The following is a 17,117-nucleotide window of genomic DNA, read 5'->3' as shown; positions in this document are numbered from 1 at the left end:
GTAAACAATATGGAGGGAGGCCCGGAAAGGTCATTTGTGATGGGCCCCAAAATTTCTGTGCACGTCCCTGGTTATGGCATCAAGTCTTTCATGTCCCACCATTAAGGCGAGAATGCTAGCGGCAGAAGATAATTTTGATGCCCAGTTTCCCACCAGATGGAGGCACCTGGTATCTCCCTTCTAATCTTCCATCAAGTTTACACGAAAAAACACAGCAATAGCGGGAATTTGCAGCCTTCCAGAAGTTGGGCAGGCAGCAAAGGCCCCAGCTTGCTCCCCCTCCCCATGTCCTCACACACACAGATCCGGCATTGGTAAAAGACTTGTTAAACTAAACCAGGGTTGGCAAGTTTCTGCCGAGGCGGTTAAAACCACTGGTAGAAACCGATTAAAACCGGCATGGCAAAAACACACTTTCTGACACATTTGCGGCAGAAACTGGCAAAAACTCACAAAATGAGAAAAAATTAATTATTGACACAGAAAATGCATGGAAAAATAGTTGTTAATCAAAGCACAATTTTAATTGCAATATTATCACAATTCAAAATCAAATGTTACATTGTTTGGACCCTGCAGTTGCCTCTTAGAAAAGGTGGTTCCTAAAATCTGAACAGTTTCTCAATTTAATATGCACGAATTAGAATATTTTTGCAACAGAAGAACTTTTGGCAATGCATCAAGGAACAAGCAATGTTCGTGAAACTTTCATTTGTTGTAGGTACATTCTTTTTTTTTTTTTTTTTAAGACTGATCCACTATGCAGTAACTGGAATTGTGGTAAAAATTCGACTGGAAAAATAAGTTTCGAGAAATAGGTCAATTCGTTTTGCGAAGCTGTGACATTAGGTACAAAATCTATGTTCATATTGGCAAGTAAATTTCTGGCACTTTCTTCTTAAAGCACATGATAATTTCAATCACAAGCAATTTAGATGAAGCATATAAGAGAGCAAATTACAATCCGTAATGCCTGTTTAATTCTGTATTTCACTCCTCTTTCCTAAGCACCCATTGATTTTTCGTCCCTTGTTAGATTAATCCAAATATTGCGGACATCTGCAATTGAAAAGTTCCCTTTCCGAACTAAATCAAGGGCACTAGCATAGGATTTTATTTTTTAAATGATTGAATAAAATTAAATTTTTTTAATTTATTTAAATGAATATCATTTAGTAATTACTTGAGTTATTAAAGATGCTTTTAAGTTTTTGCCAGTTTCTGCCGGTTTTTACCGGTTATAACCAGTTTCTGCCACTAGCAAGGCAAAAACTAGTTTCTGCCGGAAGAAAGCCAACCCTGTACTAAACATACTGAGATAAACTTCTGTAGAGTGAGTATTACTGTCGGTCAATTATTGGAACTTTGAATTCAATAAAGTTAGAAAACGACTAAATAATGCGAATCAATCAACTCTTGGTACCCAACTTGAGGCTCAAGGGTCACATGCAGCCCTCGAAGCTGACCCATGTCCCTTGCTGTTTTTCTCAATATTTCAAGTCGAAAACCAAGATTAGTCACAAATAGCTCAGAACCTAAATATTCATAAAAATTTTTTGGAGAACAAATAGATGCAATAAAATAAGTATCAAGTAATGATAACAAAAAGTCTCTCTCTCTCTGCTTGCAATTTTCTTTCTTTCTCCGTGTTTTCCTATGATATTTATCAACAATTTTAAACATTTGGAAATTTTATAAGTGTTATCTAGACAACGAGAATCATTTTAATACGAGGTGTGGCCCTCAGTACAAAAATGGTAAAGTTACCAATATCACTGTCTTATAAGCAGGGGGAGGCAGGGCCTGACCGACTAAAAGTGAGGCCCAAGGCCCACAATAATTTAGAGGCCTCCTCTCTATTCTATTACTGAATGTCAACGCAAAATAAAAATAACGTTTTACTTTTCTGCAGTGCCGATACTAACCCTTGCGGGACTCTTAAATATAGCGCCACGGAGTAAAGCGCAGTTACACTGTTTTGCCTATGCCTTGTACCACCACTGATTTTTTATGTTCATTTGATCCCTTAAAAATTTCATAGGTCAATTGAATAGTGAAATGGCTATTCCCCTCGCCTCCCCCCCCCCCCCACGCAAATATACACAAATATTCAAAAGAAAGAAAAATTGGTAATTTACCTGACAATGGGCTTGTTTCCATCAGTCAAAAGTACTACTTTTTTTAGTCAATGAAGTTGGTAGAAGTACGTAAGAATAATAATAACATGGAGCGAGGAAAATCTTTTATTTTCAAAACGTTTAATTTTTAATTTATTTTTTAAAATGTCTGATTTTTCAAACAAGGCGCGGTCTTTATGACGTCACAAGTGATGAACTTTGGCGCGCTGAATGTTTACGTTTGCTGTCTACCGCGCTTCCAGGTTATGAAAATTCTGAAGCGAATTAAGTATTGCGCTCTCCGCTTGCTATCAACCATATCGTTGCCCGTACATGCGAGTAAAGATGCAAGTTAAATAATGTGCGCTCTGCGCTAATGACATCAAGAATGGCATTTCATCACTTGTGATATCATGTGCAGAAGCGTAAAAAATAAAACTGAATCTGCCCACCGATTAAAACCTTTTTTTTTTTAATATTAAACTTTGCCAAATTACTTCAAAAAATGGTTTAGAAAAAAATACTTTTAAAAATTAGGAAACGATCCCATTCTTTTTTCAGTCTTACCGGAAGAGGTGGTAATGAGCAAGGGAGTAGATAGTTTTAGGAGGGCCATTGATCTTCACTGGGGATTGCAAATTGACTAGGACCAGCCTAGCTGGGCTCAGAGCCTGTTGCTGGTCGTCACTTTTGTATTTGTATTTGTATTAGTCAATTTATTCAGTGATCTTCCCCTCTATTTTTCTGAAGGTATACTCCCAGTAATCCATTATGCACAATGTGTATGCGATCATATACGTAATATGTCATTATATGAAGATTTTTTAAGCTTGGGGGTTTACGCTATATGTCTAAAAAATATTTGAGAGTATACGGCGTATATGGAGTATACCCTATGGGAACACCACTGAATTTATTTATGAAAAAGAAAAAAAAAAAAAAAAAAAACTAGTAACTATACTCACTTTTGCATAAAATTCAAGAAATAAACCTTTCTTATTCATATAGAGAAATACTATAAAGTATCAAAAGGGTTTTGTTCCAATTAATAAATCATGATTTTTTATTATTTTCTTAAGAATACATAATTCTTTCATCTCATGCGTAAGTTTTTCAAAAAGTTGGGGTCCCTTAGGAAGATGGGCCCCAGGTTCATGTCTGCTTGGCTTGTGCGGTAATCGGAGGGTAATGGGGGTCATGCCCTCACCCGTCCCCTTCCAAACTGTCGGCACTATTATACATCCACATTGTGTTCAGACAATTTATGAATAAAATGTTTCCGATTGCTTTTCTATTCATTTAAAAGTTTTGAGAAATAAACATTTGAAATGCTATTTCTTTTCATTGCAAATGAATAAATTAATTTGTAACATTTTTACCCTATTAGGTACATTATTCCAGACCAATTTTGTGCTTCTTTTTGACACTCAAGCAGGGGCGTGCACAGGGAGGGGGGAGAAGGGACACCTGTTGGCCCGTGCCCGATCCTGAACAGAGGGACCGATATTGTTAAAATCAGGGTGAAATATATGTAAGGACGTAGATGTAAATGATATGAAAGGGGAGGGGGAGCGTAAAAGTCATTTGTGATGGGCCCAAAATTTCTGTGCACGCCCCCTGCACTCAAGCAGTTTCATAAACTTAAAACCACTAAATTCGTTCGCAGAGGAAGAGGAAGGGGGGGGGGGGAGGGCGCAGCGCATTTCTCAGCTAGAAACCCATGCCCCCCAAAATGGTACTCCGCCACTGCTCTTTAGAAGGGAGCTTTATGTGCACGTGGGACTGCTTTTTATCTTGACACTTAAACAATTTTAAATTATGTAGCGAAAAAATTGCAGACATTATTTATTATTACTTATTTCATAATCAAGTTTTCTTTTTTTTTAAATTTTTTTGCAAGTCACGGAGAAATAAATTAAAATAAATTTTGACAACGACATTTGGTGCAATTTTTGTATTTTAAGACATTGGAAAATGGAAATTTCTTGCGTCTTGCCCAATTTTTTATTTTAAGTTTCTGTGATTCGCCTAAATATTTTTCAGAAGCATCTTATTTTGGCCAGCATTAAATCGAATCTTTAAAAAAATTACTGAAGAAAACCGTCCAGAGTACAATTTCCGCTTTCACTATTCATTCCGGGCTGTCTTAAAAGACTTCCATGAATTATATACAAGAAAGAAAGATTTATACCTTTTTAAACGAAACACAAAAAACCTTCAGTAGCTTCTAATCGGAATAACTCGTGATGTGATAAAATGATGATTGACATCCACTTGTTTGGACGTTCTATTTTTTCTTTCGAACTAAAAAAAAAAAGCGCGATGAAAATCGGATGTACTCTTTCTCTTCGTCTTCATGGAGTTAATCGCAACTCAAACAGTTTATTTACGTATGTATATTTCTTTTACTTAAAAAGAAATAAAAAAAGTGACTCCACTGTCAAGGTTCTTTCCCCCCAATGCTCCACTTTCATCAAAAAGTCGCTCAGCAGGAAGTGCGTCTCGTTGAGACATTACGTCATCGTTGAACCTTAATAGAAGAGAGTCCACTGATCCGACATTTTGGCTCCTAAATTGTACTTGGATCTTGTTAACGTTACGAAATTAAAAACTCTTGCTTCTTCGTAATAAAATAAGAAGTTGAATATAAAAGAGCTTTTTTTTTTGCATTATGTGGCAAAAACTTGAACTTCTAACGCATTCGGAGTTGGTAAAATTTTCCTCAGCACAAGGATCAACTTTTGAGTTATTTCATTGATTTTAAATGTGAGAATTTTTTTTTTTTTTTTTTGTCTTTTTTTGCAGCCTAAAATAGTCAAACATGATTTACGATGCCTAAAATATAGATATCAGTTCTCTTCCGCACTTTTTCGGGCAAATTATTGTTTCTATGCAGTTTTGAGAGACAAAATGTCTGCCGAGTTGATTCGCCTACTGCAGTGTTTTTTTTACGTCACCATCAACTTGGATTTGACCACAATTAAGGGCGGGATCAACAGAATACAGTTATGGCGGATGTTATGAGGTACTGTTCGTGTTGTGTTCGCTTAAAATACACCCCTGATGAAGCGGAGCAACGCCGTCGGAGCAAAAAAATTGACAGAATGCTTCGAAGGGACAAAACTGTTATGAGGAGACAAGTCAAACTGTTGTTGCTGGGTGCTGGCGAAAGTGGTAAAAGCACATTTCTCAAACAAATGAAAATAATCCACGGTGACAACTTCGACAGTGATTCGGTAGCTAAATATAAGGCAACAATATACCAAAACACAATTAAAGGGATGAAAGTGCTTGTCGACGCTCGATCGAAGCTTGGAATTCCGTGGCAAAATTCTGACAGTTTAGAATACGCTGATCACGTTCTCATGTACGAAAATAGAATGATGCTCGATCTGAAGACGTTTCAAGATTTAGCGTATTCTGTGCAAGAACTTTGGAAGGATGAAGCTATAAAAAGTGCTTATAACCGGAGAAGGGAGTTCCAGCTCGTAAGATTTTCAATATTAATTCTTAACTTGTTATGACACTTTCCATAACTGTCAAACATCACTTTTTATATCGCCCCTTCCCTTGCTAAATAAAATTTTGAGGATTTTTTTTGAAATTGTTGATTGCAACTCTCCCTGTTTCAGTTTATAACATCTTAGAATATTTTTTGTTTTTGAATTTTTCAAGTAAATATGTTTAACAATAAATGGGTGAGAATTTCGTATAAAAATTGCATTGATTTCTTTTTATCAAGATCAAAAATTTAGCTAAAATTATAAACATGAAAAATATTGTTATAGCTCTTCGTATATAACTGTAAATTTCAAAGTGTATTGTTGCATTTTTGTTTTTCTTTTTTTTCATAACAATTTGTATTCAGTATAAGGTTTGTGAATCTCTTTGCTGTAGTTGCACATCCAGGAGTTGGGATTTGGGGTTATATTCCCCCTGAAAAGCAGAAGTTTTTCTTTTTTGACCACAGAAAATGACTAAAAATAACCATACCCCCTCCCCCTTCGCCGTCAATATTTATTGACAATATCAGGCCCTGATCTGCAGTCCCTGCAGCGCAGGGGTTCCAACCTCCTTAAAGAGCCCAGCAGCCCAAGAAATTGAAAAGGAAAAAAAAATATAGCTCTAAGACTTGTGAATGTTGCAAATATATACTGCTGGCCTCTGGGGAGAGGCCCTACAGATTTTGTTGCAGGAAGCCAAAATTTATAGATCTATGGCAGGACAACATATACATTTCGAGTTCGTGCACTTGGTTACGCAGGATCCTTTTATCAACTCACGTCCAATATCACAGATAGCACAATACAGGACTATAGTGTAGGCAGGGGTGTCCACCCCCTAAGAGCAAGGGGAGACCCCCTCAAATAAAAAAAAAATTTCCTCAAAACAGCCCTTGTCCCCGAGGTGGGCACCCCTGGTGAAGGACAGAATTAACAGCACAGAGAAGGAAGTTACAACAAGGGTAAAGGACGGGAATCGAACCCACCACCTCAGGATTACTACAGTGACACTCTCTCCAACTGCACTACCCAGGCCACTCTTGTTGCTATAACATTTTTGTCTCAATATAGTGATTGGGATATATTTATTAGAATATGGTAAATGATTAATTTGGGGCATGTTTAAAGGCTTTTTTAAATTTTGATTATTGTTGAACTGTGATGTTGCAGTTCTAGTTCTTGGAAAAAGCAAATTCACAGTGATAAAATTTAGAAATTACACTTTTAGGAGGGGTGGTTGAACTTCTTCATAGTTTCTGAAGATTTCACACTTTCTTCAGAAAATTTTACTTGAGTCCATTATCACCCCTGAGATGCGAGCAAGATCAAAGATTGACACGAATAGAGGACAATTAATTGTAAGGAAGTTTCTTTCAATAAACAAAATAATAAAATATAAAATGAAAACCTGCCTTGTCCAAAATGCTTCAAATCTTGATTAATAAACATATGCAAATGATATTTACAGTGAAGAAATAGAAAATAAGACACAGGTTAAAATTATTGTATGTGTGACTTACATGGGAAATTTGATATAGTTAATCCTATCATTGTTTTGCAGCTTTTACGAAATTAAGATATTCTTGAGTTTTTAAATATACAGATATTATTTATTACAAAATGAATTAATTAAATAAATTGTACATTAATAAAATACGTGAAATACACCGCCAGCTCAGTCATTGCCAGCCGAGGACTGCAGTTTCGTGCTTATTAGCACTCATCAGCCCGGCATGAGTGCTAATAAGCACGAAACTGTAGTCCTCGGCTGGAAATGACTGAGCTGGCGGTGTATTTCACGTATTTCTGCCTTAGCCCTGGCTATGGGGCGGTAACTTACTGAATTAACAAAATGTTTAATCAGAATGATTTTCATATTTTTAAAGTAAGTTTTTTGTTTAAAAAGTTTGTCGTTCAATTGAAAAATGATTTTGATTAACTGTTTTTTGATTAAATGGTTCCATACTTTATAAATTGATCAGTAAAAAACATTCTGAATCAAAAGGATTTTCAGTTTTGAACCAGAGAGTTGTTAAAGATGCCCGACATTGTTAAAGAGCCAAACAATAGGCTGATTACAGTGGCCTTTTAAATTTCTCCTTCATAAGGATGCAAGTGATTTTCCTACCTTTCGCCTTTTGAAAAAAATTCTGTCATATCATATTCAGCATGTTTAGCTACTATCACAAATCTAATCTGAAATCCCTTTGGCCTACAGGAGTTCACTGGTAATGACTTGGAAGCTGGAAGTTTTATTAACTGGTGTTTTGATTTCAAACAAATCAATTGAGCTTAAAAGTGGTGAAAAAACTTTTTTAGAAATGAAATTTTATGAAAAGTCGAATTTCATATCTTGACAATGTAGAATTTTGTGAAGGGATCTCAAAACGGACCCAACTTTTGCATGATTCAACCCCTCTCTACTGATGAGTTGTCTTCATGCATTTGTATTTTTATATATTTATTTATTTTTTCCTGTTTTAGGGTGACAATGTACGATATTTTTTCGAAAATCTGAGCAGAATAGCTAGTCCAGTAAGTTATGCATAATACATATATTTCAAAGCTTATGTTTATAATAATTTTATTGGTTTTCAATGATTTTTCTAAGATGTTATTTGAAATCATAGTCTTTTCCATTATAGAAGGTTTATAAACATTTACGTACTTTGTAACTGATAGAACCAGCTCATAATTTTAAATATAAACCAAGTAATTATGAATCTTTCTAGAAATCTGACAAATTTATAGAATTATTCAATTAATCAGTTCGGGAGGCTGAAATTTTAATGTTTTTCGTGAATTTTTTAACAGGAAAAAATCCGTAAGGGACCCAAATGCCAAAGAAATTAAAAAAGAAAAAAGTAGCACTAAGACTTAATAACGTTGCAAGTATACACTGCTGACCTCTGCGGAGAGGCCCTACAAATTTTGTTGCAAGGGGCCCAAAATTTATAGATCTGGGTCTGGTAATATTATATGATATTTTAGCTGTTCATTTCTGGCATTTGAGTAAAAATGCAATTACTTGAGCTACCCAGTATTTTATTATAACTTGAAACATTCATTTATTGACTTGAGCAAACTGTGGCTATCTTAGTTCTTCTTCATAGTTCAAAAGTATTTGTACCCCTTCAGTTGTAAATGAAAAAAAAAATATGAGGGTTGCCCAAATGAAAAGTCGACAAGTGCAATAACATCAGAATGAATGGTTCAATTAGAACATCACTGCACAAGTATATAAAGAGTGGTATGTGGTATGCATCTCAAATGCCGTTCAGCGGTTAAACCTGTTTGCAGTAGAGGAAGTTGTTCAAAAGGAAAGTTGTGCTATCCATGGATGCGTCCAGACCAGAAAGCGCAATAGTACGGTTAAGGGCGGCAAACGACATCAGATCTGCCAAGAGGGGGCCTAGCAAACATCGCGATCACCAATGATTCCATTGCCTTCGTTAATGAAATGATCTGAACTAATCGAAGGATAGACCCGTCTTTGGGCAACTTAAGAGAGCATTACAGGGGAAATGTTTCCATTCGGACAATGAAGTGAAGGAAGCCATGCAGGATTTCCTTTGGAATCAGCCCTGATCTTTCTACAGCAAAGGCATTGACCTGTTGATTCCACGTTGGGACCTGTGCTTCAACGCCCATTACGGTTTCTTTTGATTTACATTAAAAGTATTATTTTTATTCATCTTGTCCACTTTTCATTTTGTTAGATTTTTAATTTAAACTTTCACAAAACGTGAAAGAATCACTTAATTTGAAAAAAAAAAAAACGTTTTTGCATCATGCAGTATCAATCCTTTTTCGATGTAAACATTGCATCACGTTGTGACGTCATGTGTGCGATCGGTTGCAATGACTCAGTCAAGTGAATGAACTTTTGGGTGAACCGAGTCACCAGTTCATTGTATCTTATAACCGCGAGAATTTTTTGTAGATTGAGTTACTTTTTGATTGGCAACATATCTTTAACTTTCTTGCATTGGCAACACATCTTATATTTTGCATATTCTTAATTTGAAAGCCATGTGAAGACCTTTAAATACTTCGAGCGATTTTTTTCGCTCTCTCTCTCTCACCTCACATAGCCGCAAAATGTGTTGTACGTGATTTCGTGATGTCTGCCAGTGCCCTTTACTCCTGGCAGGGCGTAATACAACGTGATGTCTATTTTAAAGTCTTAAAACGCCTTTAGGCTTATTTTTGTATGTTACGTAAATGCCATATATTCCTAGGAATCAGCATGTTCGTAAAAGCTGAATGTATCGTTGTATTTTAGCGGCTAATCTTTGTCTATTCGTCTAAATGTTTTTTTTTATATCAATGAAGATGTTGTTCGTCAACTTAAGTAATCCTTTGTGGATAATAAATACAGATTTTCCATGAGGAAAAATGCTTCACGTGTTTTTCTTTCCAACTTCAGGCTATGGACATTTTTATTTGCAAGTTCACTTCTACTAGCGGTGTAGTAAGTCTAAATTTCACTACACATAATGCTCACAAGTGGTTATGGGCCCAGGTCACCTGGACTTTGCAATTCCTGGCCATAACCTGAAGAACTTGGAAAATTTGAATTTTTATGCTCTGAAGAATTTTTAAAACATCGTGAAATTTTTGAAAGTATGGAAGTCCCTACAATACCTTTACTAAATGCCAATAATTGGAATACTTGGAAGAGAAACATACAAGTTGTCTTGCGTCATTCGGGCAGCTGGGAATTCATCGAAGCTGACGAAAAAGAAAAGAAACCTGAAGAAGAAAAATTGACGTTCCGAGATAAAGCGGAATTGAATCTTAGAAGAACTCGAGCTTATACTACTATTTATCAGTTCCTGTCAGAAGAATTCAAGCCTCTCATCGAATGCACTACTGAAGGAAAGATAGCTTGGGAAATCTTGTGCAAGTATTTTGAACCTGACACCCGTGCCAGATTAATATCCCTGTTGGATAAGTTTTTTCAAGTCAAGTTTCAAGACGGAGAAACGGTTGGTCTTTTCATCTGCCGAGTGAAAGCAGCCGCGTCACAATTAAAAGAAGTTGGCCATGCGATGTCCGACCTTTACATAGGTTTCCAGTATATCCGGAGTTTACCCCCTGAGTTTGCATCCATTGTACAGCAAATCTACAGATGGTCTGACGTGGACTTTACCCCATTGAAAATAGAACAAGAACTGTTGCTCGAAGCAAATAGAATTTCTGAAATGAACGTTCCACTACAGACACCTGCTGTGTATGTGACCGTTCCGAATTCGCTACCTGCCGGTAAGATCCATCCTTGTAAAAGTAGTTGTAAACCTGTGTCAAATTTTAGTAAAAATAGATTTAAAGGGAAATGTAATTTTTGTGGGATTTTTGGGCATAAAAAGGTTGATTGTTTTAAATTTAAGGCAAAGTTAAATTCTAAAAATTTTTCTCAAGGGTCTTCTAATTCTCAACATAATGTGAGTGAAATTAATGAGTCAGAAGCTTTGAATATTACTTCATCTGACTCAGATATAACGTGGATTGCCGATTCTGGAGCTACGTCACATGTCACTAAAAATAAAAATCTTTTCTCTGATTTTAGACCAGTTAATAACTTAAAAATGTCTATGGCTGTTGACGGTAAACAAAGCAATATTTTAGGGATTGGTACAATTCAATTGTTGGTCAAAATTAATGGTAGACATAGGAAAATTATCTTGAAAGATGTTCTGTACAATCCTGAAATCCGTCGTAATTTATTGTCATTATCTAAATTGGAACAGGAAGGTAACAAATTTGTTGGTCATAATACCATTCTTAAAGTTTATGACAAAAATTGGAATCAATTATTTTATGCAAAGCGTAGAAATGACATAAATTTATATTTTTTTAAGCCTAATAGATATTTGTATTTGAAAAATAGTGAACATTGTGATAATTCTGAACCTGTTTGTAACATTTCTGAAAAAATTGGTAAAATTTCACCTGAAGATTTATGGCACAAGAGATATTGTCACATTAATTATGAATATATTTCTAGAACTAGCAAAAACAATAGTGTTAGAGGTCTTCCTGAATTGAATAAAAATGTTAACTATTGTGAAATTTGTAAATATACTAAAGCTAGGAGTATTTCTTTTAAATCGATTGGGGCCGTGAGATCTTCTAAACCTTTAGAGCTTATACACATGGATGTAGGTGAAGTCCCAAATTTAACTTTGAGGGGAGAGAAATATTATTTATCCATTATGGACGATTTTTCAAAACGCGTTGCTGTATACCCTATGAAATTGAAGTCGGATGTTTTCAATATTTTTGTAAGATTTTTAAATCGTAATGAAAGGCTTTTAGGGAGGAAAATTAAATCAATTCGTACAGATGGGGGGAAAGAATTTTGCAATCAAAATTTTGAAATTTTCTTGAATAACCGTGGCATTAGGCATGAGAAAACTAATCCCTACACACCGATGATGAATGGCATAATTGAACGGTTTAACCAGACATTAATGGGGGGAGTTAGAGCACTTTTAAAAGAGAGTAACTTACCTTCGAAATTCTGGGGGGAAGCTGCATTTTGTTTTTCTTATGTTTGGAATAGGTCTTGTCATGGGAGCAATCATACCCCGTTTGAACTGTTTTTCAATAAAAAGCCTAGCGTGAAACATCTTAGAACTTTTGGCTGTTTAACTTTTGTAAATGTTCCAAGCCAGAAAAGAAAGAAATTGGACGATAAATCTAAACCAGGAATTTTGTTAGGTTACGCTCAAAATACTAGAGGTTATCGTGTCTGGCTGGAAGACGAACAAAGAATCATAGAAACATGTAATGTCAGTTTTGATGAGGGAACTAAAGGGGCAGATGTCGTACTAGGTTCTGGATCAAGTAGTCCAAAGGTTATGAAATACTTACCTGACAATTTTGATTATGAATATCCTGTAACTTCAAATCAGGGAGTGGATGAGCTTTCCAGTGATAGTCCTAGTGAAGAATTAAAACCTTGTTCCGAAATTAATTGGTTGCGTCAAGCTGTTCCTAGACCATCGGGTGATAGAACTGATATTTACTATAGGATTGAAGGTTCAAATATTCGCTTGCGTTCTTTAAATGAAGTTATTAAATATTGTAATGATAACAAAATTGAATTTGATGAATCATATTTTAACTTTTCGGGCAAAAATTTAAAAGAGGGAAAGGTAATAGAAATTTTAGAGGGAAATCTTGCTGAAATTAAACTTCCATTAAATTTTAAAGAAGCCATTAATTCTAGGGAATCTAAACATTGGATTAACGCGATGGATCAGGAAATACAAACCATATATAATCGCGGTGTATGGGAGTTAGTGGATCCACCTGAACATAGTAAAATTTTGGGAAATCGGTGGGTATATACGGTAAAAGAAGATCAGCAAGGGAATATTGTGAAATACCGTGCTCGATTATGTGCTCAAGGTTATCTTCAGGAAGCTGGAGAATCATTCCAAGAAGTTTTTAGCCCAGTCATTGATTTTTCTATAATCAGATTGTTTTTCTGTATTTTTGTATGTCTTTTTAAATGGTGTCATCTGCATGTAGACATAAATAACGCTTATTTGTATGCTAATTTGGATACTAATGTATATATGAAACAACCTAGTGGATATGTACTAGAGCCTGGTAAAGTTTGTTTGTTAAAGAAAGCTTTGTACGGTTTACACCAAAGTGGTAGAATGTGGTACTATCAACTCCATGAAACACTTTTGAAAATGAACTTTTCTAGTTTAGATTGGTGTAATTGTTGTTACATATATAAAAATAAGGTTATTCTTCTTTTTTATGTTGATGATATCATACTTTTTGGCAAACTAAAATCTGATTTGAATGAAATTGTAAATTTTTTAAGAAATCATTTTGAATTAAAAATTTTGGGTGAAATAAGAAAACTTCTGGGTGTTGAATTTCAAAACATTGATGGTAATTGGTATATTCATCAGACAACGTATATTAATAAAATTGTCGAGTTGTATTCTAGTTATAATATTCCAATTAGTAATGTTCCTATTTCGGTTGGGGTGGTTTATTCAAAAATTGATTCGCCTACTAGTAAGTTAGAAATAGATAAATGTAATTCTTTACCATATCGAAATTTAATTGGCTGTTTATCCTTTTTGGCTAGTAGAACTCGTCCCGACATAACATATGCTCTGAATATATTTTCCCAATTTCAATCTAATTATGGTGAAAAACATTGGCATGGTTTACTTCGTCTCCTTGGTTATGTTTTGTATACGAAAAATCTTAAATTGAAGTTATCAAATATTTCAAATTTAAATATTAAATGTTATTCTGATTCAGATTGGGCAGCTAGTAGAGATGATAGGGTTTCAATAGGAGGTTACATCATTTTGCTAGATAATGCACCTATCATGTGGAAAACCTTTAAGCATAAATGTATTGCTCTTTCCACTATGGAAGCCGAATATGTCACTTTGACAGAGGCTGCTAAAGAATTTGTCTGGATCATGAAAATTTTAAAAAATGAAAATTTGAATTTAATTTTGAAAAATTGTGAAATATTTTGTGACAACATTGCTGCAATAGATTTTTCCAAAAGTCCTATACAAAATCAAAGAAGTAAACATATTGATATCAAGTATCATTTTTTGAGAAATCTAGTAAATGAAAAATTGTTTAAATTAATGTATGTGAGTTCTAAATTAAATTTAGCTGATGCTTTGACAAAACCTTATACCAAATCTCAACTTGGACATTTTTGTGACATTATTTTTGGGGGGGAAAAATATATAACCTAAATTTGAACTTTTTGGGTGTGTAAAATTTTTGTGAAATTCAATGGTGACTTTGTCAATTTGAATTTATTGTGAATTTTTCTGATTGTTGTGCATGTTGCAAAAATGGGGCCGCTTGTTAGATTTTTAATTTAAACTTTCACAAAACGTGAAAGAATCACTTAATTTGAAAAAAAAAAAACGTTTTTGCATCATGCAGTATCAATCCTTTTTCGATGTAAACATTGCATCACGTTGTGACGTCATGTGTGCGATCGGTTGCAATGACTCAGTCAAGTGAATGAACTTTTGGGTGAACCGAGTCACCAGTTCATTGTATCTTATAACCGCGAGAATTTTTTGTAGATTGAGTTACTTTTTGATTGGCAACATATCTTTAACTTTCTTGCATTGGCAACACATCTTATATTTTGCATATTCTTAATTTGAAAGCCATGTGAAGACCTTTAAATACTTCGAGCGATTTTTTTCGCTCTCTCTCTCTCACCTCACATAGCCGCAAAATGTGTTGTACGTGATTTCGTGATGTCTGCCAGTGCCCTTTACTCCTGGCAGGGCGTAATACAACGTGATGTCTATTTTAAAGTCTTAAAACGCCTTTAGGCTTATTTTTGTATGTTACGTAAATGCCATATATTCCTAGGAATCAGCATGTTCGTAAAAGCTGAATGTATCGTTGTATTTTAGCGGCTAATCTTTGTCTATTCGTCTAAATGTTTTTTTTTATATCAATGAAGATGTTGTTCGTCAACTTAAGTAATCCTTTGTGGATAATAAATACAGATTTTCCATGAGGAAAAATGCTTCACGTGTTTTTCTTTCCAACTTCAGGCTATGGACATTTTTATTTGCAAGTTCACTTCTACTAGCGGTGTAGTAAGTCTAAATTTCACTACACATAATGCTCACACATTTGAGCAACTCTTATACATCATCAGAGAAAATGAAATCTTGTGTCAATATGCAATCAAAAGTAAAACAATTTTTTTTCTTGAGATTTTAATTCAAAATAGGAACTGGGTTACTATCACCAAAGCACCGTGGCTTGATTTTTTACTCTGATACACCCTGTATTTATTAACAGACTTTTTAAAAATACAATGTGAATTTTTTTTTGATGAAGGATGAAGTAACACAATCTAACCGGCTAGCCTTTTTCTTCTTTTATTACAGTCGCAAGTTTTTATGCAGGAAGAAAACCTGAAATTTAAATCAAAATCTACCTTGAAATGATTTTTGTTACAGGGTTTTTTTTTAATTAAATACTTTCTATCTTACTCCTGTCAAATTAAAGACTTGTCATTTTAATATGATCTAGTTTTTGCTTATATTTTTGCATATCCATAGCTGTGCTCTGTTTCTTAGATGATTTATTTATTAAAGATTTATATTCAATCTACCATTAAATTAGTTATTATTAACCCATATTACATACAGTTATTACCATACAGTATAAGTATTACCATACAGCTATTATTTTTTAAGTGTAGCTATTCAATAAAGCACTGAATTGCTTAAGATCCTTTAAGTATTGAATAAATAATGTGTTTTGAATATGTAAAAGTTCCTTTCTCATCTATAATGAGAACATTAGCTAAAATTGTTTTAATGTTTAAAAAAATATTTTTTTTCAGGGTTACATACCATCCAATTTAGATATCCTTCATGCAAGGGCAGCAACAAAGACAATAAATGAATATCTGGTCATCATCAACAATATCCCTTTTCGGTTTGTCGATGTTGGAGGACAGCGTTCTCAACGCCAAAAGTGGGTTCAATGTTTCGAAGACGTTACATCAATTATATTTCTTGTTTCTTCGTCTGAATTTGATCAGGTTTTGTTAGAGGACAGAGCAACTAATCGCATAATGGAGTCAAAAAATATTTTTGAGACTATTATAAACCACCGTTGTTTTTCTGAAGTCTCTGTGATTTTATTCATGAACAAAACGGATTTGCTCGAGGAAAAACTCGCTCGAGAAGATGTAGATATCAAGCAGTATTTTCCAGAGTTTGAAGGCAATCCTCATGACATGGAAACTGTGCAGATGTTTTTTGTTAATATGTTTGATAATATCAGGAGAGATCGCAAGAAGCCGTTTTATTATCATTTTACAACAGCTATCAATACAGAAAACATCAAAGTTGTTTTCAGTGCAGTCAAGGATACAATATTGCAAAAAAATATCAATCAGCTAATGTTGCAATAAGTTAAACATTTTAAAAACAGTATTTAAATTGTGATTGCAAACATGTCTGTTTTTTAAATGATAGAATTATATATTTTAATAGTTTAAGAGAGAAATAAGTTGTAAATATAAATTTAAATTTTTTATTGATAGTAATTATATATTTTTTGTATGCATGTTTGAAAATATTTTGTATCGCATGTTATTATAAAAAAATTATTCATAAAAAATTAAGTATATTTCTGTAAAGTAACATATTGTTAGAATTTTCAATGAAATATGTAATCCAATGAGTTAACGTTGAACAATATACATCAACTATGAGAGTATGAAAAAGAACGATGCTCTAAAAACTAATTTTTAAGCTAGTCAGCTCTGTGTGTAATATTTAATAATATCATTCAAAGATGCTTTATGTTTTTTATGAGGTACTATAAAAGGAAGTAGTCTTTTTTTAAAAAGTTAGATAAATGGACAAGTTTTTAGTTTGGAAATAGTCTAAAGCTCAGAGGATAAGTTGTTGTCTTTCTTATGCCTCATATTTTTTAATGG

At 34.2% G+C, this 17,117-nt stretch overlaps 1 protein-coding gene across 1 annotated transcript; it reads left to right on the top strand.

Annotated features, from left to right (window-relative positions):
• The first annotated feature begins 5,125 nt into the window (after positions 1–5,125).
• On the top strand, positions 5,126–16,586 carry LOC129225762 (guanine nucleotide-binding protein subunit alpha-13-like). Its single transcript, XM_054860267.1, has 3 exons — positions 5,126–5,605; positions 8,105–8,155; positions 16,011–16,586. Exons 1-3 carry the CDS (start codon positions 5,126–5,128, stop codon positions 16,584–16,586), a joined length of 1,107 nt encoding a protein of 368 aa, XP_054716242.1.
• The last annotated feature ends 531 nt before the right edge of the window (positions 16,587–17,117 follow it).

The sequence above is a fragment of the Uloborus diversus genome, chromosome 7, assembly GCF_026930045.1.
Source record: "Uloborus diversus isolate 005 chromosome 7, Udiv.v.3.1, whole genome shotgun sequence".
NCBI classification, from domain to species: domain Eukaryota; kingdom Metazoa; phylum Arthropoda; class Arachnida; order Araneae; family Uloboridae; genus Uloborus; species Uloborus diversus.
This window is presented reverse-complemented; position numbering and strand designations above follow the sequence as displayed.